Below are 23,601 nucleotides of genomic sequence, written 5' to 3' on the forward strand. Positions count from 1 at the left end.
TCACAAGATTACCTAAGATAACGGATTTTCGGCAGCCGGATGATAAGCCACTTGAAATCAATTTGAATTTGAGAAAGAAAGAAACTTACGTAATTGTACTTAAGTACCAAACTTAATGCTCCACCGTACAAACAAGAAGGTGCGCACCGTACTCCGACGTAGCTCTTAGGTAAGCCAATGACATGAGCTCTCTTGCATCCGCTTGACGAAGCTATTGCAGCCTTGTAAGTTACAAGCCATACAAACATCACGCAACTAAATTATAACAACAATCCCACCATTCGACTTCGATTCTTACACACATCAAACTCCTTCATAAACCCGATAATTCCTCATCATGTCGTCTATAATACCGGTTATAACGTTCAAGGCTGGTATATGCGAGGTTGATGTAAGTATTCTTTAGCTTTGGTTAGCTTGATCGCCATATGAGGCCAGACATTAATATCATCACTAGAGCTCCTCAAGACCCTACAAGATCAAGGCTTCGCCCCGTCCAGGTTACATTTACCTCTATTCCGAAGATGGTATGTTTTTACTATTAATTTCAAACTACGTTGCTAGTAGATATGTTGCTAACACATTCTAGAATTACTTCACTTCTGCTGGCGAGAACGAAATGTCCCCCTCGATTCGCCCGAACTAGACCTCGTCATGGTGCCCACAGATGGCCACTTCCTCCCCTACGACGCCGGCAGCCAGCCCAGCAGTGCGAAGAAGCCCGACGGCCGCATCTTCATCCTCAAGTTCCTTTCCTCATCCCAGCGCTACCTCTTCTACCTCCAATCGAAACCCCAAGGCCGGACTGGTGACCCGCGCTGGTTCAGTCCCCGCGATCTGAAGATCGGCGATATTGTCGACAAGCTCCTACAAGGCGAGGAAGTCAATGTTGCGCGCGAACTAGCCTCAATTAATAACAGCGATAACGACGACCGACGCGGTGACGATAACGATGAGGCTATGGAGGACATCGAGGATTCTAATGACCCCCATGGAGGCAGCGGAGGTGCTGGCGCGGGCGCAACGGGCGGCGATGTACGAGAAGAGGGCGAGGAAGCGCGAGAAGGTGGTGCCGACGGTGCTAGAGCGTAGGTGCATCCCTGATTCTTCATTCGTGGCGTTTTATTTTTGGAAGAGGATATGGAGTGAGAATATTGCATACGCTTGACACATTCGCACAAAACAAATACCAGGCATAAGCGCCCAAAGGTGTTCTGTTGACCTACTGGGCTGCCATGTAATACTAGAGTTGAGCACTCACGATCAAAAAGAGATGCATTTTCTTCATCACATTGCTATACCTATCTACCTATATGAAACTTGTGCTGACATGATGTTAGTGCTGCTGCCGGTACGTCAGATGCTGCTGAGGCTGTGAGAAACTTCCTAGATTCATTAAGAGGAGGCGGCGGTGCCGGAGGGAACCAAGGGGAAGGAAAACTCTACCCGCTTCTTTCGGATCTCCTCACACCTCCTGTCACTGTTCCCATGGCCCAACTAGCTACGGAAGAACAGGTCAATGAATTACTTAGTTTCTTACCCCCTTCGGTACTTGTGCTGTCCCAACAATCCGACCAAGGGGACGCGACGGCAGAGCCTACTGCTGCAGCAATCCAAGCCGCTAAGGAGGCAATGAGTCTTGGCCAGAAGAAGGCGCTATTGGAGAAAGTCCTACGAAGTCCCCAGTTCCACCAGAGCTTAGCTAGCTTGACGATGGCTATTCGAGACGGTGGTTTACCTAGTATTGCCGATGCACTATCGATTAAGGTCGAGAATGGGGGTTACCTGAGAGGCAGTCAAATGCCTCTAGGTGGCGGAGATGCAGTGGAAGCCTTTGTTGAAGGAGTCAAGAAAAGCGTCCAGAAGAAGTAGATAGGTCATATCCCTGCTATTGAGTTGTACTAGGAGGTTAACAGGCGCACAAGTTAATCCTTTGTGCGTCAGGACAATTACGTTGTTCACTGTTGTTAAAATACAAACCTCGGTCCTAATACCAATAACAAAGGCCTTCGGTAATTTTGAAAGGGAGTGTATATCTCTGATGCTCTAAGAACTTGGGTTAGAGATATTTATACACAAGTGCCCCTAGTTTTTTAGCGGTCTATTCAGTGCTCACGAAATTTTTTTAACCTTCTACGGGGGATAGTCTTACCACAAGTCAAAAGAATTATCACGGGGTATGGGTGAGTAGGGAGTCTTACCCGTCGTGAATATTGACGGACTAATGTATATAACTTACGGGTATATCACCCCAAGGATCGGGTCGTTCCCTTATTCGAATCTCAATCTAAAACAAAGTTATATGAATCAAGACGTACCTAGGGACTCAGTTTGATGCTTGCTATCCCTCACCAGGCTACGGACTAGGAAACACATGCATGAAACAAGATGTAGGACCTGACTTCGCTTGAAATGTACTAGCGATGGGCCTATCATTCAACCAAATTACGCTCCCAAGCAGAATGTTATAACTTGACAATGCATACGAAACAAACGCTCCAAAATATTTTCTTCAAGTGCTTATAATATTAAAATAGGTACTGAGTCAAAAGAATGACAAGAAACAGAAGTTAAGCAGAAATCAAGTTGCGATGCGCTGACCTCTCCATTATCCAGGATATAGTTTTTTCCTCTTCCCTTGTCTTCCCTCCTCTTCTCTCTGCTCCCCCTCCTCAAGTGTCTAGGTATCACCTATACCAGTACATCTTTCCCCTCATAACCTGCTCCTCGGCCGTGACGCGCGCCTGTCTCGCCTCCTCCGCGATCTCATCTTCGGTTTTAATCCGTATCGGCGTTTCGCACCCGCGTAACCCGATAAAGCGTCCTATGCGTCGCCGTTTTTCTTCAAGTGATATTTCGCTTGACCATGCTATCGGGCATGGGTAGTGGAATGTCCAGCGGCAGGGTGTTCGTTGGTGGTAGAAATGTGCTAGTTCCTCGAGTTGTGCGTCCGTCAAAAGCCAGAAGTTTAGAAGCGTCCCCGGGAACGCCGGATGGATTTCTCCTGTTGTGAGTTGCACTAATGGAGCAAGCGGTAAGGCCATTTGCCGTAGTTTCTCTCGGAATGCGGCGTCTTTTAGTGCTCGTCTGTCCCCGAACATGGGTGGACTTGGTTTGTGTGCTGGGTTTGTCTGGTTTTCCATCTCGGCTGGTGTTTGTTGTAGGACTTTCTCTGGATATGACGGAGGTTCGGTTCGTTTGGTTTAATCGAGGTAGCTATCGCGGACTTCTGGATATTCTAAAAGGAGGAAAATCTCAAGTTTTATATTCGGTGGTGTCTTTGCGAAATCAATAGACGAGTGCGTCGGTGAAATGAGTGTGGTTTCAATGAAACAATGGTAGTAATAATAACAACGTGAGAAGGCTTTTGCTTGATCCGATCTAGTCTGTTTCCTCTTCTCTCTTAAGAAAAAAAAAGAATATTCTTCAATTGGCCTTCGACAATCGTGTCTAGCCGCCAGCAGCCAAGGGTGAATCGTAATTTATGTATGATGGGACTTTAAGAGAGAAAACGAGCACTTGGAATTTAAATTGAACTACGTAGCTGCTGGTATGAAGATATCGGCGAGGACTCGTAGATTCGAGGGTGGCTGCAGTGTATTCTTGTATGTACGAGGATCGAAACAGTTCTCTTTGTCACATTATTTGACGCTTCTGAGCACTATGGTCCGAACTGTTGGTTCTTTGTTCATTAGCGGCGCTATGAGCTTTCAGAGGAGCTTTATCCGCCTCATCGAGGCCTTTCACATATGAATAGCGCCCAAAGACCTATTAAAGGTGCGAATAGACCCTCACCTCTTGGTGAAACTAGTAGCAAATTGTTGGTTTGTTCTGCTCCGTGCCGTCCTTGTACCATCCCGATTTGCCCAGCGTATTCCTAGACAAACTCAAGGCTATTTTTATGACTCTTTCCCAGTCACTATGGTTTGTACACCATTTCTCCCTTCAAAGTCCCTTCCAAGCAAGTTTGGCGATGTGATCGGCCTTTTTCCTGCTTTGCTTCACAAAGCCCATGGTCTTCATTTCAGCCATCCCGCGATAAAATAAGACAAGCGCGGACCGCTCGTCTAACCCATCTTCATTTTCTTCGCCAACAATGGCGTAATAAGCAGACCAAAGATCTGCGACATTGATGAGGGACCCGGTCTCAAGGTAAAGTTGATATAAAATAGCTGTTGTTGGGAAAGATGGTTTGATTTGGTCTTCTTTGGTTTCGCAACAGGAGCAATTGAGATAATCATGAGGGCGTGATAATGCTCGTTCAACTACTCCCCGTGGTCGTGGAATAAACACATCTCTATACGGTACCCTTGAATCAAAGAACCAAAGCTCATTGAAGCACTGATCCTTTGCGCCGTTACACAGAAGTATCTCCTTTAGGTGTTTTGCAAGATCGTCCATTAAGTCGGTATACAGTTTGTCTTCCTCTGTTAGAGTCGCTGTGTCTTGGCTAAGCTGAACCTTTTGAGCGACAACGGTAGCTCGCAAGACCTTTGTTTGCCCGCTGTATTTGCTCCGGAGAACATTTCCCTGTTCTTCAGCTTCGGCTTGTAAGGACTTAACCCTTGTTAGAATGCTATCGAACAAAGAAACCGATTCCTTGGCTTCATCAATCCATGAATCTAAACCAAGGCTGAGGTCGCCATTCTTGATATCATCTAGCGCTTGTTTTATAAACGATTCAGTATCAGCAGGTTGCATTCGCTTGACCTGTTCCGTAAATTCTGCGATCTGATCGGGATCTATCCCACGCGAAATGGCATCTAAATAGAGTCCTGTGAAATCGGCAGATAATACCTTACTAGCGGTGAGAATTTTTAGTTTGCGTAAAACGTCCAATGACCATTGTTGAGAATCTCGGGAGCAACTTTGTAAAGCTTCACTGAGGTGTTGATCGTCGTCAAGAAGTAGCCGGGCCTGGCTAATTTCACCCTTCTCAATATTTGATTCTACGAATCGACGAAAAGATGGCAGGCATCGTACTGCTTCTAAGTGCTCTCCCTGAATCGTGTTGCTTTCTATTTCGTAGGATAAAAAGATTGTTAAGGGATTTGCGTAGAAGTGGTACATATAAGCATACTAAAAGCGCTTAGCATGCGTAATGATGCATAGTGGCTTGTTCCACAGGGCATAACTTACCTTCAAGGAACTCACAAAGACCGGAATGCTCGATACTTGGTCTCGTTGACGATCTAGTAGACTATGTATGAGGGAAGAGCCTAACCGTAATGGAACTTCCGAGTGCGCAATGGATGCTTTAAAAATCTTTTCGATGATTGAGGTCGATTGCTCAACGTCGAATTGATCACCGTAAAGACACTGGCAAGTTGATTTTAAAAGCCGTGCCTGGAATAGCTCGACCGAGGTGGCCACCCCAAAAAGCAATGCGAATGGGATTCGATCAAGCCACGAGCTGCGTGACAAGTCAATTGTGTGACACATGGAACATAAATGAGCATACTAACCTAAAAAGTGAAATTAAATCTGACAATAGACCGCTTTCAAAGGCTTCACTGTCTTGAAATGCGACAATGATATGACGACGGGGGTTAGCCTTGAGATGGGCATAAAGACCCTCGAGATCGTAATTAAGATATTTGCGACCATCTTTGCCAGTTGCCAATTCTAAATCGTTTTCATCGTCTGTCTCCCTTGCTGTAGTGTCATGTATGATCTTTTTCAAGACCATTTTCAAATTAGACGCATCACCGGACCTGAGCCGTACTACCTTAGCATCCATCCGAAGCTGCAATGCTTCCGTGAGCTGTTCAAATAACAGGTCCTGGGTAGCCAAATTTGGACCCGTGATAATGAAGCCGGAAGGGATTTTGCCAATGGATGCATGATCAGGTGTTGTGCCAAGGAAGGAAATGACTTCGTCTAGAGTGGACTGAATTGTTTTTCTAAGTATTCGCTATAAGAAACTGTAAGTTATCATGCTATGAGATTGCTCGCAGTATAAGCAACTAACTTGGATCCTCTCATCGATTTGAGACCAAGACTTCTCAAAGAGCTGCTGGCGAAGACGGACATAGCGTTCATCTTCGGAACCATTAAAAAGTGGCTGGAAGGTTAACCAAGCATTGATATCTTGGTTTTTTAATTCATTTGGTTTCTTGGAAACTTTTCTCCGTTTAGCAGGTCTGCTTGCGCCATCGGCTTCTTCTAAGGGGTCGAAAATATAGGCGGCCTAAGAACCGTCAGTGTTGATTCGCATCGGCTTCATATGGAATATTATACCTGGTGCTGTTTCTCTTCGTATACCTCTTTAACAGGTTCATCGACGGCCATGATTAGATGCGACTTTTGCTCACTGCCTAAGTAGTAAGTCTCTTAGTTTTCATGAGATATGATATGAGAATACGCGTCTTGACACTTCAAGTGTAAGTGGATGCGATTTAGACAGGTACAGGGCGTGCAGGGTCCTCTCTAGCGTTACTAAATCCCGGTCAATCCCCTAATAGAACTTCAAATGGAAGGTACAGTGGGTAGTAATGCTTAAAGTTATAGGTGGGGCAGAGGAAAGTCGAGGCTTGGGATGCGCTAAAAAAAGTACCCAGTAGGAATGTCGGTGGTGATATCACCCTTATCGGCTTTAAATTTTTAGAAGGAAAAAAAAAAAAAGAATTTCTACTCCGAAGCAGCGTTTTGCCGCTCACATATCCTCATGCATACGACGTACTATACTAGTTAATCTCTGTCGTCATGCCTCCAAGGACCCTTCCCGTCGACAATTTTATCTGTAGGTCCTGCTTGTTGGCTTTACGAAAGCGCACTCCCGTTGCGCAATGGGCACTCCGACGCTCTTCTTCGCAAGCTGCGCAATCTTTCGCTTCAACGACCCGATCCCGCCTAACGAGCGAACAAGAAGCCGAACGTCTGAAAACCTTAGAAACATTAGGTCTTCTAAAAGAAAGCAAGGATGACGAGATATCAGTCAACTATTTTGAACAGGGGAAAGGTGGAAATCTACGGCGTCTACGAAACCAGGACGAGTTTACCCAATCAATGACAGACCCGGGAGGTCAAGCCGAAACCCGCTTGAAGGAGATGGAAAAAGAGCTAGAGCAAGCCACACAGTTTTCAAAAATTGTCGAGGAGATTTGGGGGAAGCAAGGTGCCGAGAAATTACGAAAACGAGCTGCGTCCCAAGATGAGTCCTTACCGAAACCCTCACTACTCCTACCTGAGGAGGAGTGGCCGGCACCACAAGAACGAAAGCATATCGTCCAGTTAAACAATATGATACGGACTGTGGGCAGAAAAACTCGTGGTGGTGTCCTTGGACCCAAGCAAATAAACTCGTTATGGAGGTACTATTCTGCTGCTCGGATAGCTTTGTCGAAGAGGTGGGAGTTGGTTCACGAGGATATATGGGATTTGCTATGGCAGATTCTAGCCGCAGATCATCCTAATAACCCCAACCGAATGTCCCATATCCACACATTAGCAAAGGATATGCAGAAGGCCGGTGTAACCCTACGCGATGACCAACAACTACTTGCACTCGAGGCCACCTTCATAACCGGGTTTAAAGAAGAGGCGATTACAACACATAAAAAGTTTGTAACTACCCTAGGGACGAGACCAGAAACCTTTGTGGAGTTTTGGCAACTTGGTCTCCGAATGTATTGTTTAACAGGCGATACAACTCGAGCTGAACGGGTTGTCAACACTCTTTTCGAGTCTCCTTTCGAGAAGGATCCACGATTCCTATTACCATTTATTCGTATGTGTGCTGAGAATCCTGCGACGGTAGAAAAGGGATTCGAACTATACCAACGGTTGCGATCTGAGTTGGGCGACTCGATTACAATCGATGACTATGACCAAGTCATTTCCTACTTCTTAGCCTCGAATGAGACCGAGTATGCGTTTTATACATTCATCGAGATGATGACATCCGACACCATCGACCTACGCGGAGGCCAAAGGGGAGCTGCTAGTGTGGCTAGCCCCTTTTTCTACGGCAAATGGTTGAAACGACTAATAGGAGCTGGTGATCTCCAGGGTGCTTACAACGTCTTGCTTCACATGAAGTCCAAAGGTGTTATGCCCCAAGCTATTGTAGTCAATGGTCTAATTGGTGCATATTTAAGGTCGGGCACTGCTGGCAATATGCAAAAAGCCGAGGAAATTGCTTGGTCTATGATCAACACCAGGATGCAGTTTCTAAGTATTAGAAAGGATATGAAGAACTTGGCCTCTTTCGTCAGGCTACGACAGTGTGGAGAGGGTTGGCCAAGAGCGAACCTGGAAACGTTCTCGCTACTTGCTGAGAATTATAAAGAACGTGGCTTACATCCCAAGATGGAACAATTATGGGCGGCATTTAGGGAGGCAGAAATCCCTCCCAATTCGTTCATTCTAAACCAGTTGCTGTTCTCCTACCTTCAAGATGGGCAGGGTAAACGTCTCGCAGAGCTCTCTCGAGATTTGACCAGCCAATATCAGGTTGAGCCAGATTCATGGACCTTTATGGCTCTTTGGCAGGCCTTACCAATCAATCGTCTTATCCAGGTACAACCAGAACAGTTCCGTGAGGAGATATTCAACACTCGATCGCTGTTTGCTGAGATGGCTGAATCCGCCCATATCTTTGCCGAGAATGGTGTCGATGCCCCATTAGCAAGAACTGTATTACATACGTTCCGCAAAGTGGATGATAAGTACGGTCTTCTTTTGGCGTACCGAGCATTCCGGCAGGTATTCAAATTTACACCTCCAGATATTATTATACTTGAATTAGTTGTAGGGTCAATGGACCTAGAAAAATTAGCAAAGGGCAGGGATGGCCATCGATTGATGTACGCGAGTAAGGAAGTTGAAAGTCATATGAGGCGAAGGCACCAGGAACTTATCGCCTCCGGGGAACTTGGGGCGAGCGACGATATACCGGAAGATGTGAAGAGGGAAGAGTTGGGAAATTTCTTGGAACAATACCTACAAGGCCAAATTGCGCGCCTTGAGGACGAGAATAAGGCGCAATTGCTTATACAAGCTGCCGTGGAGATGGGCTTGCACGGTGAGGTGCAAAGCCTCCCAGTAGACGCCTGATATATAACAGTCTTTCGACACCTAACAGATGATGATATATGTTAGTTATATGTACATATAACCACTCATGATAAATGTATCACTAAGAAATATGGCATACATATACCCCGTCTCCTCTTATCCCTTCCGTCCGTTTCAATGTCTAGGTGCTTCTGATTATATCAAGTGAAGCGTATTCTAGATTTCAAGAGAAGCACACATGTACTACAGTATGTACAGTAGAGCGGGGTCTTCAGCAGATAAGATAAGATTAGAGCTGAGGATACCTGGGTACATCGGTGTCGGCGTAAGCAGCAAGCCCTAGCGGGGAAATTGGGAGGATGGAACCAATGCACACATTCGGGTCTCGAAAAAAAACAATTAGCCGAAATTCGACCTTTGTGCTAAACTTTCAGCGACTTTTCTCAATTTTCCTAACCGCAATACCAATTTTCATCATCTAACATATACCCCGGCTTTAAAAATCCTAACTTCAGAAATAAGAAGACATGGGAGCCAGCAAGCAAAAGAAGGCGGAATACGTGAGTCGCATTGAATTTCTTATTTCAATCGCGAGAGAATTGAAATGCTAATAATTATCGGCTGCGCAGTTCCCCAAGCTGAAGGGCCTGCTCGAGGACTACAGCTCTGTTTTCCTCGTCACCGTCGACAATGTCAGCTCTCAGCAGATGCACGAAATCCGACAGTCCCTCCGCGGGGAGGCTGTCGTCCTGATGGGAAAGAACACTATGGTAAGCACAAAACCGAATGAATTGCTACACCCGGTGAAATTATAGGCTGACCGCGCGCTTCAACAATTCAGGTTCGCCGAGCCCTCAAGACCTTCATTCCCGATTCCCCCGAGTACGAGCGACTCCTTCCCCACGTCAAGGGCAACATCGGTTTTGTCTTCACTAACGGTGACCTCAAAACCATCCGTGACAAGATCCTTGCCAACAAGGTCGCGGCCCCTGCCCGTGCTGGTGCTGTTGCGCCGGCTGACGTCTGGATCCCTGCTGGCAACACTGGTATGGAACCCGGCAAGACCTCTTTCTTCCAGGCTCTTGGTGTCCCCACCAAGATTGCTCGTGGTACCATTGAAATCACGACCGATTTGAAGCTTGTCGAGTCGGGTAGCCGTGTCGGTCCCTCCGAGGCTACTCTTCTCAACATGTTGAACATCTCTCCCTTCACCTACGGTCTAGGTGTTGCGCAGGTCTACGACCAGGGCAACACTTTCCCCCCTGACGTCTTGGATATCAGCGAGGACCAGCTCCTCAAGACCTTCTCCAGCGCCATTACCACTATTGCCGCTCTCTCCCTCGCCCTCAACTTCCCTACTCTGCCCTCCGTCATCCACTCCCTTGTCAACAGCTACAAGAAGGTTTTGGCTGTTGCCATCGAGACCGAATATAGCTGGCCCGAAATTGAGCAACTCAAGGACCGTATTGCCAACCCCGACGCTTACGCCGCCGCTGCCGGCCCTGCCGCTGCTGCCGAGACTACAACGGCTGCTGCTGCTGAGGAAGAGACGAAGGACGAAGAGGAGGAGGAGTCCGGTGATGAGGGTTTCGGTGGTCTCTTGTACGTTCCCCCTTATCCCCCGAGAATAAGTGTGACTAGTTTGCTAACATCTTTATCTACAGTGACTGAATTTCATAGCATCATGGTGTTGTCGGAAAGGCATCAAACTGGGCTTCGGTTGGGATTGCGGGACCTAGGCGCGATAAAATCGACGGTACATAGGTCTTTTAACGGTCAATTGAGGCACGATTGCAGATGAATTTGGTTCTCCTATTGTGATATGGTGCTTACACTACAGCATACGGGGTCTCCACTTTCTACTTTTAAAATGGTAAGTCCAATTTTGTTCTCACTTCTTCCCAGTGTTCGATGATTATATCCAGAAATTCAAGAGCTTTTTAACCCTGATCTTTTTTGATGACACATTTCATCACCACCCTATGAGACACATTACCAAACACAATTTGTTTAGACAATATTGTACAATGAGCAGAGTGCTAACATAACTCGCTTTTAGATACCTAGATGAACCGAATCAAATCGTAATAACTGACATCAAGCTTCCTAATTCTTTATGCTGCTTCAGTCGACTGTTTCGTAGGAATAGGGGTATCGTGATCTAACACCGTATTTTGACTTTGAGTTTTCTTCAGGTAATCACCCTTGCCATTGTTGCTGTCATCGTGTTTCCCAAGTATCTCCCTCGCAATAGCAATAGCCGCTTCGGGTAGTCCAGCCAATCTCGCTACCTTCAACGCATGGCTTTGCCGATTCACCCCTTTCCGTAACTTGTGCACGTAAATAAACCCTCCCTCACTCTCCTCCACATCAGTACACCACGTCTCTATCACACCTCCCTGATCCACATGTAACTCACGCGCAGTTACCATATCCGCTAGACCGTGGAAATGCGTCGCGAATAGGGCTCTACACCGGTTCACGCGGACCAAATGATATAAAGCAGCAAACGCGACAGCGGCACCGTCGTGAGGAGCGGTTCCGCGGCCGACTTCATCCATTATCACAAAAGATCGCGGTGTTGCGGCGCGTAGGATTCGCGATGTTTCGAGCATTTCGACCATGAATGTGCTCTGGTCCGCGAAGAGGTTATCTGCGGATCCGACGCGTGAGAATACTGCGTCGGCGATGCCGAGGGTTGCGTGGGAGGCGGGAACCCAGCATCCGGCTTGTGCTAGGATGGCGATGAGTGCGTTTTGGCGGAGGTAGGTGGATTTACCGGCCATATTTGGACCGGTTATTAGGGATAGTGTGCCGTGTGCCGTGTTGGTGGTGCTGGTGCTGGTGCCGCCGATTAGACAGTCGTTTTCGGTGAATGAGCGGCCTTGTTCGCGGAGTCCGGCTTCGACGGTGGGATGCCGGCCGCCGATTACTATGTGTTGTGCTGTGGAGAGGGATCCGGGGGTGGGGTTGAGGTTGGGGTTGGGGTTGGTGATGGATGTAGTATCGAGTAAAACAGGTCTTGTCCACCCCTTTTCAGAAGCGAGTCGTGCGAATGAAGCTGTTACGTCGAGTTCGTCGAGGACAGCTGCGTTGCGGCGTAGTTTTACGAGATTGGCTACGACCATTGCGCGTAAATCGGCGAAAATTCGTTGTTCTTCGGCGCCGATTTCGAAACGTGTTTGGTGCAATCGTCGACCTAAAGCTGTCCACTCCGATGCGTGGAATGTTCGCGTGCTTCGGCTTGAGCTTACTACTATCGCTTCATCGCCTTTGCCGTCGCTGTTATCGTAGTCCACGATCCGTTTCATATCCCGCACTCCCTTGACATGACACACATGGCCCCCTGTTGGCGTCCAGCGTAACGTCAGACTGGCGGCGCCGAAACGTGTGCGTAGAGATTCAGCTAGGGCTGTTTTCTCTTGAAGTAGGGTTTGGAACTTATTATGGAGTTCGCGCAGGCCGTGGCTGGCTTCGGGTTTCATGACGAAGGCAATGTTATCATCGACGCTATAGTGGTCTCTGATAGAAGTGGGTTGCTTTTTTCGTTTACTATTGGCGGCTACGGCCGCTTTAGGCAAGATAGAAGGATCGCCTTTGGCACCTTCTGATGCAACGACGTCTTCGGCGAGGGTCATGAGTTGGCTCGCCTCGCTGTCCTCATCTCGGTGTTGTTGTACCAGGCCATCTTCATCGATGGAGGTCTTGATGCGGTCGGCTAAGGCGGCTGGTTCTTTGAGCTTGATGCGGGAGAGGAGAGGATCGAAGCAAGACGATCCCTCTGAAGTAGACATGTCCTCCAAATTTGATGTAGTATTCTCTTGTTCTTGTGAAGTCCCCAAGAGCGAGACGATATCTTGAGTAGCTCTGATAGTATTAGCAAGGGCTATGAGATCGTCCGGATCTCCCCTTCCAAGAGCGAATTTCTGGACCAAGCGTTGTGAATCATGGCTCCTCCTAAGCAGCAACACGATTTCATCGCGAAGGTCGGGGTACTGGATAAAAGACTTCACAAGATCTTGTCGCGACGTAATAGTCTTTAGGCATGTCGAGGGTGCGCTAAGCCAAGCATTCAGTAATCGAGCACCTCCTTTAGTAACGGTCCGCCGGACGATATGTAGTAAGCTACCTCGAAAGGCACTATCACGAATAGTTTGCTTGATCTCGAGCGAGCGCATGGTGCTTTTGTCAATAGACATGACGGACATGTTTTCGTACCGCTGCGGCGGCTGTAGCTTCATACTCAGCCCTTGCAAACGGTCCCGAACATACTGAAGAAGCAAGCTTCCGGCTTGAACCTCATCCGGTGTGAAGCTTTGTGCTGTCTGCGTGGGAACATCGGATTCCAGCATCGGAGTCCATGCTGATAGTGGTAGGTGTTCGCTGTGTGGTGCGAATGTGATTAACTGCTTGTCTTCAGCTAGGACCGAGAATAAGTGATGATCTTTTTGCGACTCGAGAAGCTCGTCTACTACTACTTCTCTGGGGCCAACGCGGGAGAGAATAGACCCGAGCGATGTGACCGTAGTTGCTTGTGTGTAGAACTGGCCCGTGGATATGTCTACCCATGCCAGACCTATTGGTGTGGAAGCATTGACTTGGAATTCCGCAAGGCTTTCTAGCTCCGTTCTACCACTCTTATTAGATTCTTGTGAACTAGAAGAATCCACTTCCTGATGGTTCACATGAACTGCCATAACATAGTTATTAGCGTACGGATCCATGAAATTCTCATCTATAAGCGTTCCTGGTGTGATGACACGGGTGACCCTTCGATCATGCATTAATCCATTCGATTTGATTCTATCGCCAGGATCATTGGGGAATTCCTCTGCTATAGCGACATAGCAGTTTAGATCCAGGACTAAGGTCTTAAGAAATCGCTCTAGCTGGAAGAACGGGAAGCCAGCCTATATATCGTCAGATCAATAGTCGCCCTAAAACCAACAGCGTAGATATGAATATAAACAAATGTAGAATGAAGTTATGTAAGGAAAATAGAAATACCATAGGCACAGGTCCAGCATTAGTCTTCTTCTGCGCGACCTTAAGATTCAGCAAGGGTCCGTACTCTTCAGCCTGGTTCAAGTAGAGCTCATAAAAGCCGCCAACGCGCGTGAGCAACACACAGTTTTCAAACTTCTGCATATTCCGCCAAGCTTGTAAGACGACGGTAGGATATGCTGGCCCTTCATCCTCTGGTTCTTCCAGTGACTTAGGCTCATCGTCGTCCTTCATTTTTATACGTCCCTGCGGTAGATCCTCCAGCCTCACCGAAGATCTCGTTTTTTTGCCTCGTATTTGTTGTTGGCATCTCAAAAAGACTGCTAGATCGACATCGCGAGACAACGGTAGTGATGCTGCTGTGAGTCCTTGTTGTCGTGATAGCGTCTGTTTGATCCTCCAGCCGCGTGCGCGACCGGCAAACGCCCGGGTCATCCGCCGGCATGTTTGCCCATTCATGAGGTTCAAGTTCCAAAATGAAGCGAACTTATCACATAAGTATTTTATAGCGAATACAATTATCCGAATTTTATTACAATTTTGAGTTTTTGGAGGTTGTGATGAAATTTACGAAGTATCGAATGATTGGTTTGCCTTAACAATTTCTGTTGAATTTATACTGTGGGCTCCTAGCCAATTTTAAGCCAATTGCACAGTATAGTCCGATCTCCGACTTCCTGGGAAGTCGTAAATATGCCGCTCATTCTTGGTTACAATCAACAACAGTTCATACAGAGTCTAAAATATCAGATGAGTTGCCCAGATATACTAGCGAAATATCGGGGGGTATGAGACAATTATCACAGATGGTTCAATATGATTGATCAAGACATTTATAGGAGAATCGCTATTCCTTTATTTTCATAAGTCCTTTTGGTCATACTGTATACCTGAATAGATTGAAATGAAGACTATTCGCCCTGCTTGGGCAGCCGATGATTGCAACCTTCCGGATCAAACCACATTCTCATATAATACAGGGCGCCAGTTTGCTTTTCTAACACCCACCCAACATATCGCACCAATCGAGGCCAACCTTAGAAAAGGCCAAGGGCATTCCTTAATTGAAGAATATGCTTGTCTTGTGCTCGAAAAGTAAGGTTGCGGCCAGACTACAACTGCAACCTGTACGTAGCCACCTCAAAGGGATGAAGAGAAATGGGAAAAGTTCTATCCTCGCTGATCTTAATCTCTTCCCCATCATCTTCCAAAATGTTGGTCTTGAATACCTTCTTAACGTCCCAAGTCGTTTTGATTTTCCCAGTGCTACGACCACCAAGGCTGTCGTAAATACGGACGATAATGCTTTGGCCCTTGCGCCGTGGAATTGCTGTGTCGACAGAAACGTCTTCATCATCCTCGCCACGCTTCACGCAATCCAAGATCAACGAATCATCACCTGTTAGTTCAACAGGGTGTGTTTTCAACGCAGAAATGTCAGCGCCCACAGGTACCGAGAGGATAGTCAATGGATGATTGAAGTTGTATCCAGCGCGTACAGTCGTGGCACCGAGATCCCCTTGGTGTGGTAGAATGGCCCACCGAATTGTGTGCTTGCCCATATCCGCATGAGCATCAGGCGCCTTCGGTGAACGTAATAGAGAAAGACGCATGAGACTGCCACAAGTAGCAAAGCCATATTTGCTGTCATTGAGAATTGAGACACCGTAGCCGTGCTCCGACAAGTCAGCAAATTTGTGGCAGCACACCTCAAACTTAGCCATGTCCCAGGTGGTGTTGTAATGCGTGGGTCGCTTGACAAGGCCGTACTGAGTCTCATAAGAGGCTTCGGTGTTTCTGATATCTACGGGGAACTCGACCTTCAGGAACTTCATGGTCTCATGCCAATCCACATGAGCAGTGCTCTCGACGTACGATTGTTGACCCTCGAGGGCAGCAGATAGGCTTAGGATCACCTTAATTGAGCTCTTGTCGCTGATCTTGGCTTCGGTCAAGACGCTGACTCGGTGTGCTTGATCTTCGTATATTTGGGTCTTGCCATACGATATTTCCTTCCGCGTATCAAGATGGTAGACCTCGACATCCCATGCTTGCCAGTACAGTGGCTTATCATCGAAGATGACGAGCTGGTTGGCCTTTCCTCCTCCGGATATGAGTTCGCGTCCTACTTTGCGATCGATGAGGGAGGTGATGGTTCCATTCTCGACCGTCACAGTTAACTGTTTGTTCTCCAGAACGAAAACACCATCGGTAACTTCATTAATGGTAACTTCTTTAGCCGCTTTCGTTTTGAAGGGCTTTATGCTAGCGATGTTCCCAGAACCACAAGCGACACCTACTATATTCCCAGGGATCTCAACGATCTCCCTTCTGTGCCAAGGCAGTGTATTTAGGGCTACAAGTTCGCCATGATGACGGGTAGAATCAATGGCCGTTAATTGAGTGACCCCAAAGAGATCATAGACGTCATCGTAAATAGACTTGCCGATCTTGAATACTTTTTCGTATAGCTGGTTTAATGTCAGTTTACCAAGTTTCTATGGTATTCTAGGTAGACTTACCTCGTCTGAGTCATCGTAACACATCTCAATCGCACTTCCAGGAAGGCAATCATGGAATTGGCAAAGAAGAGTTGCTTCCCACATTTCATCAAACTTCGCCTTCGGATATTTATACGAGTTGAATTTAAGAGACGCAATAGTGGCCAACAGCTCAAGTTCCCGCAACATAAATTCCGACTTTCGGTTATTGCGCTTGTTGTTTGCTTGAGTCGTATATGTTCCACGGTGAAGTTCGAAGTATAACTCGCCGTACCAAGTGACCAAACTGTTGCCCTTTTCTTCGAGCTTGTCGAAAAAGTCATCAACAGAGTTGCCTAAGTGCACTCTAGGCAAACGACCGATCTGGTCGCTGATACCACGGCAGCGTCGTAACTTTTCAATATGCTGCCAAGTTGGACCACCACCTCCGTCACCTTTGCCAAAGACCAATAGCGAAGTGTGGTCTTGGTCCATTGACTTGTGCTGAGAAATACTGCGCTTGACGTCTCCAAACTCAGCTTCCGAAGTGTAGGTCTCAGCCGGCGGCATGTGGCAAATGACCTGACTTCCATCTAAAGAGACCCAGTTGAAGGTCGTGTGAGGGAAGTTATTGATGTTATTCCAGCTGAGTTTCTGTGTAAGGAAACGATCCATGCCAGCCAGTCGACATACTTGGGGAAGTTGACTCGAATATCCAAAGGTGTCAGGTAGCCAGAATGTGCGGCACCGCTCTCCGAAGTTACTCTCAAAGAACCTCTGACCGTATAAAAATTGACGCACGAGGGACTCGCCACTTGGCATATTGGTATCATGTTCAACCCAGCTGCCACCAATAGGGTGGAATCGACGTTCCTTTACTTTCTGCTTGACACGATCAAAAGCATAGGGGTATAGGGTTTTTAGCCATTTGTACTGTTGAGCTTGAGAACAAGCAAAGTTGAGCTCCGGGTAACGGTCCATCAAGTCACATTGGTTCGACCAAGATCTTGCAACCTTCCTCTTCGTTTCGGCCCAGGGCCATAGCCAACAAGTGTCAATATGACAATGACCAATACCAAAAACCTGGGGTTGGAGTTTGCTGCTATAAACCTTGGAGGAATCGACATTAGACCCAATGTAATCCTGCGCGATTTTACGGCACTTTTTGATCGAGTTCTTATCGCCAAGAACGTAAGAGTCGATAATGTTAGTGACAACATTCAAGGCCTCGTGTTGCTCCCATGAATCTTCGGGGAATTCTCTCGCAGCGTCACCAATTATCCAAGTGTCAATCCAGAGTTGGCGGGCATCTAGATTAACGGCACGAATGTCGGCTCTTACGAGTTGGAAACTTCTGTTTGGATCCGGTGGCTGGATGATATCGCCGGCCGGATTCCCGAACATACTATTGCAGGCCATCTCGATGTAGATGGTGTGCTCCTTGCCATCCCTGAAAGAGTCTGGAAGGATCCATTCGACACGTTCGCCTCCACCAGTTAGACCTTGTAAGGGTTTGCCGTCATCAGTCCAAACCATGCCTTCATTGTTGGCGTCCCAATGGAATTCCAAATGCTCCTTATCTCGAAGATCGGCGGGAACCTTGAGGACGACTTTAAACCAGTGGGTAGCCCAAGAAGGGCCGAAGGACTGGCCGACAGCAGCAGGTTTATATTCGCCAGCGACAGCCTCTTCAAACGTTGGCCTTGAGAGACCTGGAGCTGGCCATGTTGAAAGTCGGACATTGGGAGGGCCAGACGCGATGCCTTCGTACATCATAGCCAGGAGATTTTGATGTTCCCATTGTCCCGAAGAGTAGAATTGGGTAATACGTTCTTTGTAGATGTGTGTTATCCGCTTGCCGACCGGAGCGCGTGCCCGGACGGGGTAATCGGTCGTAACGACCTTTGGTTTTGTAGTCTCACCGCCCATGGTAAGTACTGTGGTGTCTTGTTGCAATGATAGTGACTTAATAACTCTGGATGTGTTATGTGTGGGTTAGAATGCTTTATAAACAAGTCGTCCTAGAATCGAACGAGAAGTCGGCTACAATGAAGTCAGACGAAACGCTTAAATATAAATGAAGGGTGGGAATCGTGATACGAAATAAGTTGGTGCCCCGCAACGAATGGAATGTGTTAATACAGCTGTACTACTGTTGTGTTGATGAGATACACACCAATGGATGTTATCGTAGATGCTACGTTAGACTCTTCTGACCTGAGGTGGTTTTTTTAATTCTCTAAATATGAATTGGTGTATTGAATTGTATTGAATACGTAGGGTATAGAAGGAGTTAAGGTGGGCAAGCTTGCAGGACCTGAGGTAGGTGCCGAGGGTTCCTGAGACGCAGGGGCTGAAGAAGCGTGGAGGGATCGAGGAGCAGCTGACTTGGCAGCTCCCTAGAGCTTTTGCGGGGAAACCCTTGGCAATCTCCAAATCGAGACCTGACAAGAGCCTATCATGGGTTGTAGCGGCCCGCACTCACCCCAGTGTACTAACAGCCCTATTACGTATATATGTATGGATTAGGTGACGTGAGTGGTCGAATCGATTCAGCAGCTTGTCAATGTGTCCATTCCTAGGTATGTGTAGGTGAGTAAGTAATGGTATATGAGTGATCAGGAACGTAGGTGGATAAAAAAAAAAAAAAAAAAAGCATCAATCTTGTACCGGTCGGAGATGGAGAGGGCGGAACAGTAAGGTCGAAAATATAGGTGGCTGGGAGTCTAGGAAAACGAAGTTGACACATGATAAGAAGAGAACCTTGGAAGTTTTGAAGGTGGGCCAATAAGATTATCTTAGACCAGGCACCTAGGTACTGCGTATACAGAGTAAGGCAACCGCCGATGTGCCGTCATTCTAGAGGAAGGAACATATGTACCTAGCTACTTAGGAATGTATATAATGTCCAGCGCCCTCTTGAGGGTACAAGGTTAATCTATCGCACAACGCTATTGGGTCTTTTCCTTGCTCTGGCCTTGAGATATATGAGTGGTACTTGTGGATTTGCTAATCGCTTCTTTCGATACCGTCCCATGTGTCATTTTTGTACAACGCGACTTTGTTGTACTCTTCCCAGTTTGTTTCATAGCTGGAGTTTTCGAAAGGGTGTCTTGAAGATCCACCCAAGCACCAATTCCGCATAAGTCATCGGCCATACTAGACGATTTTGGCATGGTGACGATCTGAGTCGAGTTAACTACTCAGTGCTGCTTGAGTTATCGATTTCTTACGTACCTGAACCACAACGAAGTGACACTGGTTATGAGGCTTTGATTTTTGATATCAACGGAAAATCAGGTCGGCAAGTCGTCCTCCTCGACTTCTTCATGGTGCAGCAAGACCTTATATTCTCGCCGAAGAGTCGATACTCGAATCATACTATCGCTTGCTTGATGATTCAAAATGTTAGGTGGAATTGATTCCCATGACTGCGCTCAACGGGAATCAATTCCCACGATTACGATTAATGGGAACCGATTCCCATGGTTGCGATTAGGGCACCTTGCTTGGGGTACATGTATCATTCCCACCAAGAATTATACATTGCGTATAGGTCACATCCAAATCCCATGATCTCCTCACATTGATTGGGTACGACCACCGCACAGCTCACATAGAAATCGTGATGTGTGCTTAGATGGTCAGCCATAGAGATTGCACCTAAAATTGCTGTCCTATGGTTAATCGTCTTTTGTGGGAATCAGCTATCCCCATAAGTGAAGGTAAGGCGAGCCAATGACGATTAGCCGTATGTGGGATTTATCGCAAGGCTCCTGGTTATCACTGGGTATAAAACTTGTAGAGGCCACTGATGTCCCCCTTGCTCTTTCAACCAGCCAACCTTTCATTTGACTCCATCTTCTAAGAAAGCAGCCGTTCCAGTCACCCAACTTTTAGGAACCTGTCACGTAGGAGTCAATATTTACCCACATCTCTTGTAGAAACTCCGGGTTCAGTTTGATTTCTCCACTGCTTAATTTCTAGATCATTTTGATATAAAGCTCATCTCTTGTTACTTTCCTCGCTTACTCCCTCTACTGTTCTATCCCTATTGGTGCTTCCCGTAACCCCCAAAGCCGGCCACTTCGCCTTACAAATAAGACATACCGATTCTTTGATGGAGACGAACTCCAACGTACCCCTTTTCGACACTGACTGTCCCTATTATATTGGGGGTGCATATTCCAACAGCGGAACCCCCCCAATGATCCGACTAAACGAAACTTTCGAGGAGCATGTACACTGTAAACTGATATAATTTTGACACTTTCTAATTTTATATAGTGGTTCAACTTTTACCGGCGATTCTTTTGGAGATCAATGCTGGATTGATACATCTGACTACGGCTCTTGCAGCCTAAGCTGCGCCTGCCATGCTTTGCGCGGTCATCCAGAATATTGCAACCTTGCCTTTACCATAGATAAGGGGCCTGGCAATATGGTCATCAAGATTCACAATATGCGGCTATGGGCTGTGATAGGAACTATCATGAATGTTCATGAGATTCAGGTTGGCCAGATGTCAGTGGATGGTCTTATGCTATTCAAGTACCGGTTATACCTTCGCGACAAGTTAAAATATCTTCGACAACTTTGTTTTGATGATCATCAATCAATTCTAGAGAGGTCTCTCCTCTCCCTGTTGGTTACTAATACCCTGTTAGATCCGCAGCTTCTCAAGAGCTATGGCTTCTTATGGCTGTGTAATAGAGGATATATGGATATGGACGAATGGGAATGGTTCTATGGAACACATTGTATCCCCAAATATGGCAAATCTCAAGCCGAAACCTCCGATGAGCTTCGGAGTTCAGTTTCAGCTGAGCCTTTACGACTAGACGACGGGGACGACGGGGACGACGTGGATATCGAGGTTGATTCGCGTAAAGTTTTCAGCTCCCCCAAACCAATTCATCATCAGATATGCTCTTCCAGATTCTACGAAGAGTGTAAGCTTTTGGCAAACACTCACCCCGAATATGCCTCATTAATACGGTACAAACTTGTTCCAAGCTTCAGATCCAATACTTGGGGAGTTGTTAATGATTCTCCTGCAAGCCATGTTCAATTTCCCACGAGGTTTCTCCTAACAACCATACGATGTAACTGCATTCAGGTCGCCGGCTTATTACTAAAGCATGGATTCGACCCGAACTCTGTAGAAGTGAGAGAGACACCTCTCAGTGTCGCTGCTGAGACTAACTCAAAATTGCTCATTAGACTCCTGCTAAGTTATGGTGCCGATGTGCAAATTGCGATTCTCGTGATAAAAAACCAGGACTTGGCATTCGAGGATGACGATTTGGATGGAAAATCCAGGAAACTCAGGGCTATTGGCAAACTAATTAGGCTATCTGATACCTATTTCAGCGACTTATCTCGGAAGGCAACACATACCAATTTCCAACTTATGCGACTGAGAAATAAATTTTGGGGCGAGCATAGCACTATCGTATGTGTTGCTAAGGACGAATTCCAGAAAGGCAAAGGCTCCCTATGGGTAGAACCGTACTACCGCTCCGGCAAAGAACGATCTTATTCCTCAGTCCCCCGGGACGCCACTAATTTGACACGATATTTGGGGGCGAATACTAGCTCGGCGTGGACTACGCCGACTCCAAATAGCCTGTTACAATATTGTAGAACGAACATGGCAATCTCAAGTGACTGGGCACGGCATCTTGAGATGGACACGGGCTCAGCCTGGACCCTAGCAGTCTCTACAATGCGTCAGCTATGTACTGGGGCTCCCCCCACTACCTGCAACGAAGTGATTCTGTTCCTTTGTCTGGCGAAGTCGATGGCCGGTATTGTCGATGATGGTTCCCAGAAACTAGAACGCGCATTTTTTGACGACATTTCTCGTTGGCAACTCACATTACGCAATCCTTACGAAATCGATTTATTCATCGCCGCAACGAAGGCAATCTGGAATATTGACGCTAGGATGTCTACGAAAGGCGACATTCTAGGCCACAAACTGTTCACAAAAACATTGCAAAGGTTTCAAGATCTTACAACTCTGCTGGCTAGTCAGGCTATGCATATTCTCCAAGTATCCGGCCTTGATGACTTAAGCCTCGAGAAAGTGCAACGTCGATGCCAAGAAAGACAAAGACGTATGAGTACAGGGTCATTCGAACCCCTGGAGTCTGTAAACACACCAGATTTAGCACCTAAAATTACAGCGGAACCAATCGAAATATCGCCATATAGCGATATTTCAACTTGCGATGACAATCCTCCCGATGTCAATCCCCACCTGGCAATCCTATTAGCAGGCGCTATATTCGCCATCATGCTGGCTTTCCTGCTCGGTAACTAGACCCTAATTTTTTTTTAATAACGACGTCAATTGATTTTCTATAGTGTTGCGCAATCCACTATATGCTACTGCCGTTGGGGTTTTCCTAGCACTGGATGCAGTCGGGTGCGATCCTACGCGCCTTGTCGAACGTAATTACGAGCTACTGAAATTGTTCATTCAAATCAGCATCGATACTGCTAGCAGCGATGGGGCGACATCGGTTCAAGAAGTGCCGTGTATCTTAAGGTTTAGACATACCGTATCCTCTTGCTTCGGTAACATTTCCCAAGCTTCTGAACAGCCTTCGTTTGCGAGTGGATCTAGGTGTGTACTGTTGAAAGATAAAGAAGTAGTAGTAGGGACTGACTTTTCAACAGCAGCGACAGCGGTACACTGCTGGCGTCTAATGGACAAGTAAGTCCATCAACAATTGCACGGTTAACAACTTCAGCACGTTTACCGGCCAGCGGGGAAAAGAAATTTATCTGCGATGTGTGTGGTCATGGCTTTGATACGAGATCAAATCATGGGAAACATTACAGAGACATGCACGAGAAGAAACGCTACCTTTGCTCTGTTCCAGGATGTGGAAAGTCCTTCCAGCGCAACGATATTAGAGGTCGGCATGAGGAAAAACGTCATTTTATTATAAGGACAGGCGTTCGCAAGAGAGTGAAGCAACACACTCCGTGAGTGTAGAATACTGAGCACCGAGGTTGACACTCCGAGTGGATGTGTAGCGTGGCGTGTGGTTTCATAATGTCTCGAGTCGTAGAGCATACATTAGTA

At 46.8% G+C, this 23,601-nt stretch overlaps 8 protein-coding genes across 8 annotated transcripts; 4 read left to right on the forward strand and 4 right to left on the reverse strand.

Annotated features, from left to right (window-relative positions):
- The first annotated feature begins 88 nt into the window (after window positions 1–88).
- On the forward strand, window positions 89–2,307 carry F4822DRAFT_419622 (proteasome complex subunit Rpn13 ubiquitin receptor-domain-containing protein). The gene is made up of 4 exons (XM_051459636.1): window positions 89–391; window positions 458–527; window positions 590–1,088; window positions 1,341–2,307. The coding sequence occupies exons 1-4, from the start codon at window positions 338–340 to the stop codon at window positions 1,870–1,872; spliced, it is 1,155 nt and encodes a 384-aa protein (XP_051308978.1). The 5' UTR covers window positions 89–337; the 3' UTR covers window positions 1,873–2,307.
- Window positions 2,308–2,687: 380 nt separating this feature from the next.
- On the reverse strand, window positions 2,688–3,143 carry F4822DRAFT_434324 (uncharacterized protein; the record flags this gene model as incomplete). Its single annotated transcript, XM_051461988.1, has 1 exon — window positions 2,688–3,143. The coding sequence occupies one exon, from the start codon at window positions 3,141–3,143 to the stop codon at window positions 2,688–2,690; it is 456 nt and encodes a 151-aa protein (XP_051308979.1).
- Window positions 3,144–3,849: 706 nt separating this feature from the next.
- F4822DRAFT_68517 (origin recognition complex subunit 3 N-terminus-domain-containing protein) lies at window positions 3,850–6,567 on the reverse strand. The gene is made up of 5 exons (XM_051463851.1): window positions 6,241–6,567; window positions 5,972–6,190; window positions 5,466–5,914; window positions 5,140–5,413; window positions 3,850–5,079 (listed from the first exon to the last, which is right to left on the reverse strand). Exons 1-5 carry the CDS (start codon window positions 6,289–6,291, stop codon window positions 3,946–3,948), a joined length of 2,127 nt encoding a protein of 708 aa, XP_051308980.1. The 5' UTR covers window positions 6,292–6,567; the 3' UTR covers window positions 3,850–3,945.
- A 73-nt stretch (window positions 6,568–6,640) lies between these two features.
- On the forward strand, window positions 6,641–9,316 carry F4822DRAFT_419631 (uncharacterized protein). The gene is made up of 2 exons (XM_051459637.1): window positions 6,641–9,078; window positions 9,158–9,316. Exon 1 carries the CDS (start codon window positions 6,706–6,708, stop codon window positions 9,055–9,057), a length of 2,352 nt encoding a protein of 783 aa, XP_051308981.1. The 5' UTR covers window positions 6,641–6,705; the 3' UTR covers window positions 9,058–9,078; window positions 9,158–9,316.
- A 229-nt stretch (window positions 9,317–9,545) lies between these two features.
- On the forward strand, window positions 9,546–10,819 carry F4822DRAFT_434327 (uncharacterized protein; the record flags this gene model as incomplete). Its single annotated transcript, XM_051461989.1, has 4 exons — window positions 9,546–9,578; window positions 9,648–9,788; window positions 9,860–10,620; window positions 10,699–10,819. 4 exons carry the CDS (start codon window positions 9,546–9,548, stop codon window positions 10,817–10,819), a joined length of 1,056 nt encoding a protein of 351 aa, XP_051308982.1.
- A 313-nt stretch (window positions 10,820–11,132) lies between these two features.
- F4822DRAFT_434328 (muts domain V-domain-containing protein) lies at window positions 11,133–14,256 on the reverse strand (the record flags this gene model as incomplete). The annotated part of the gene is made up of 2 exons (XM_051461990.1): window positions 11,133–13,928; window positions 14,026–14,256. 2 exons carry the CDS (start codon window positions 14,254–14,256, stop codon window positions 11,133–11,135), a joined length of 3,027 nt encoding a protein of 1,008 aa, XP_051308983.1.
- An 871-nt stretch (window positions 14,257–15,127) lies between these two features.
- On the reverse strand, window positions 15,128–18,755 carry F4822DRAFT_68658 (glycoside hydrolase family 38 protein). Its single transcript, XM_051463852.1, has 2 exons — window positions 16,545–18,755; window positions 15,128–16,493 (listed from the first exon to the last, which is right to left on the reverse strand). Exons 1-2 carry the CDS (start codon window positions 18,429–18,431, stop codon window positions 15,135–15,137), a joined length of 3,246 nt encoding a protein of 1,081 aa, XP_051308984.1. The 5' UTR covers window positions 18,432–18,755; the 3' UTR covers window positions 15,128–15,134.
- Window positions 18,756–20,943: 2,188 nt separating this feature from the next.
- On the forward strand, window positions 20,944–23,505 carry F4822DRAFT_434330 (uncharacterized protein; the record flags this gene model as incomplete). Its single annotated transcript, XM_051461991.1, has 3 exons — window positions 20,944–22,822; window positions 22,875–23,136; window positions 23,190–23,505. The coding sequence occupies 3 exons, from the start codon at window positions 20,944–20,946 to the stop codon at window positions 23,503–23,505; spliced, it is 2,457 nt and encodes an 818-aa protein (XP_051308985.1).
- Between the last annotated feature and the right edge of the window lie 96 nt (window positions 23,506–23,601).

This window comes from Hypoxylon trugodes, assembly GCF_022578975.1.
Source record: "Hypoxylon trugodes strain CBS 135444 unplaced genomic scaffold F4822scaffold_11, whole genome shotgun sequence".
In the NCBI taxonomy this organism is placed as follows: Eukaryota; Fungi; Ascomycota; class Sordariomycetes; order Xylariales; family Hypoxylaceae; genus Hypoxylon; species Hypoxylon trugodes.

Bases quoted from the DNA above. Each gene is read 5' to 3' on its own strand.
- F4822DRAFT_419622 (XM_051459636.1), top strand. From the start codon at position 338: ATGTCGTCTATAATACCGGTTATAACGTTCAAGGCTGGTATATGCGAG. The intron at 528-589 runs GTATGTTTTTAC...AACACATTCTAG, and splicing joins TTACCTCTATTCCGAAGATG to AATTACTTCACTTCTGCTGG. The intron at 1,089-1,340 runs GTAGGTGCATCC...ACATGATGTTAG, and splicing joins GGTGCCGACGGTGCTAGAGC to TGCTGCTGCCGGTACGTCAG.
- F4822DRAFT_68517 (XM_051463851.1), bottom strand. From the start codon at position 6,291: ATGGCCGTCGATGAACCTGTTAAAGAGGTATACGAAGAGAAACAGCAC. The intron at 5,915-5,971 runs GTTAGTTGCTTA...AGTTTCTTATAG, and splicing joins AAATCGATGAGAGGATCCAA to CGAATACTTAGAAAAACAAT. The intron at 5,414-5,465 runs GTTAGTATGCTC...CTTGTCACGCAG, and splicing joins GATTTAATTTCACTTTTTAG to CTCGTGGCTTGATCGAATCC.
- F4822DRAFT_419631 (XM_051459637.1), top strand. From the start codon at position 6,706: ATGCCTCCAAGGACCCTTCCCGTCGACAATTTTATCTGTAGGTCCTGC.
- F4822DRAFT_68658 (XM_051463852.1), bottom strand. From the start codon at position 18,431: ATGGGCGGTGAGACTACAAAACCAAAGGTCGTTACGACCGATTACCCC. The intron at 16,494-16,544 runs GTAAGTCTACCT...ACATTAAACCAG, and splicing joins GTTACGATGACTCAGACGAG to CTATACGAAAAAGTATTCAA.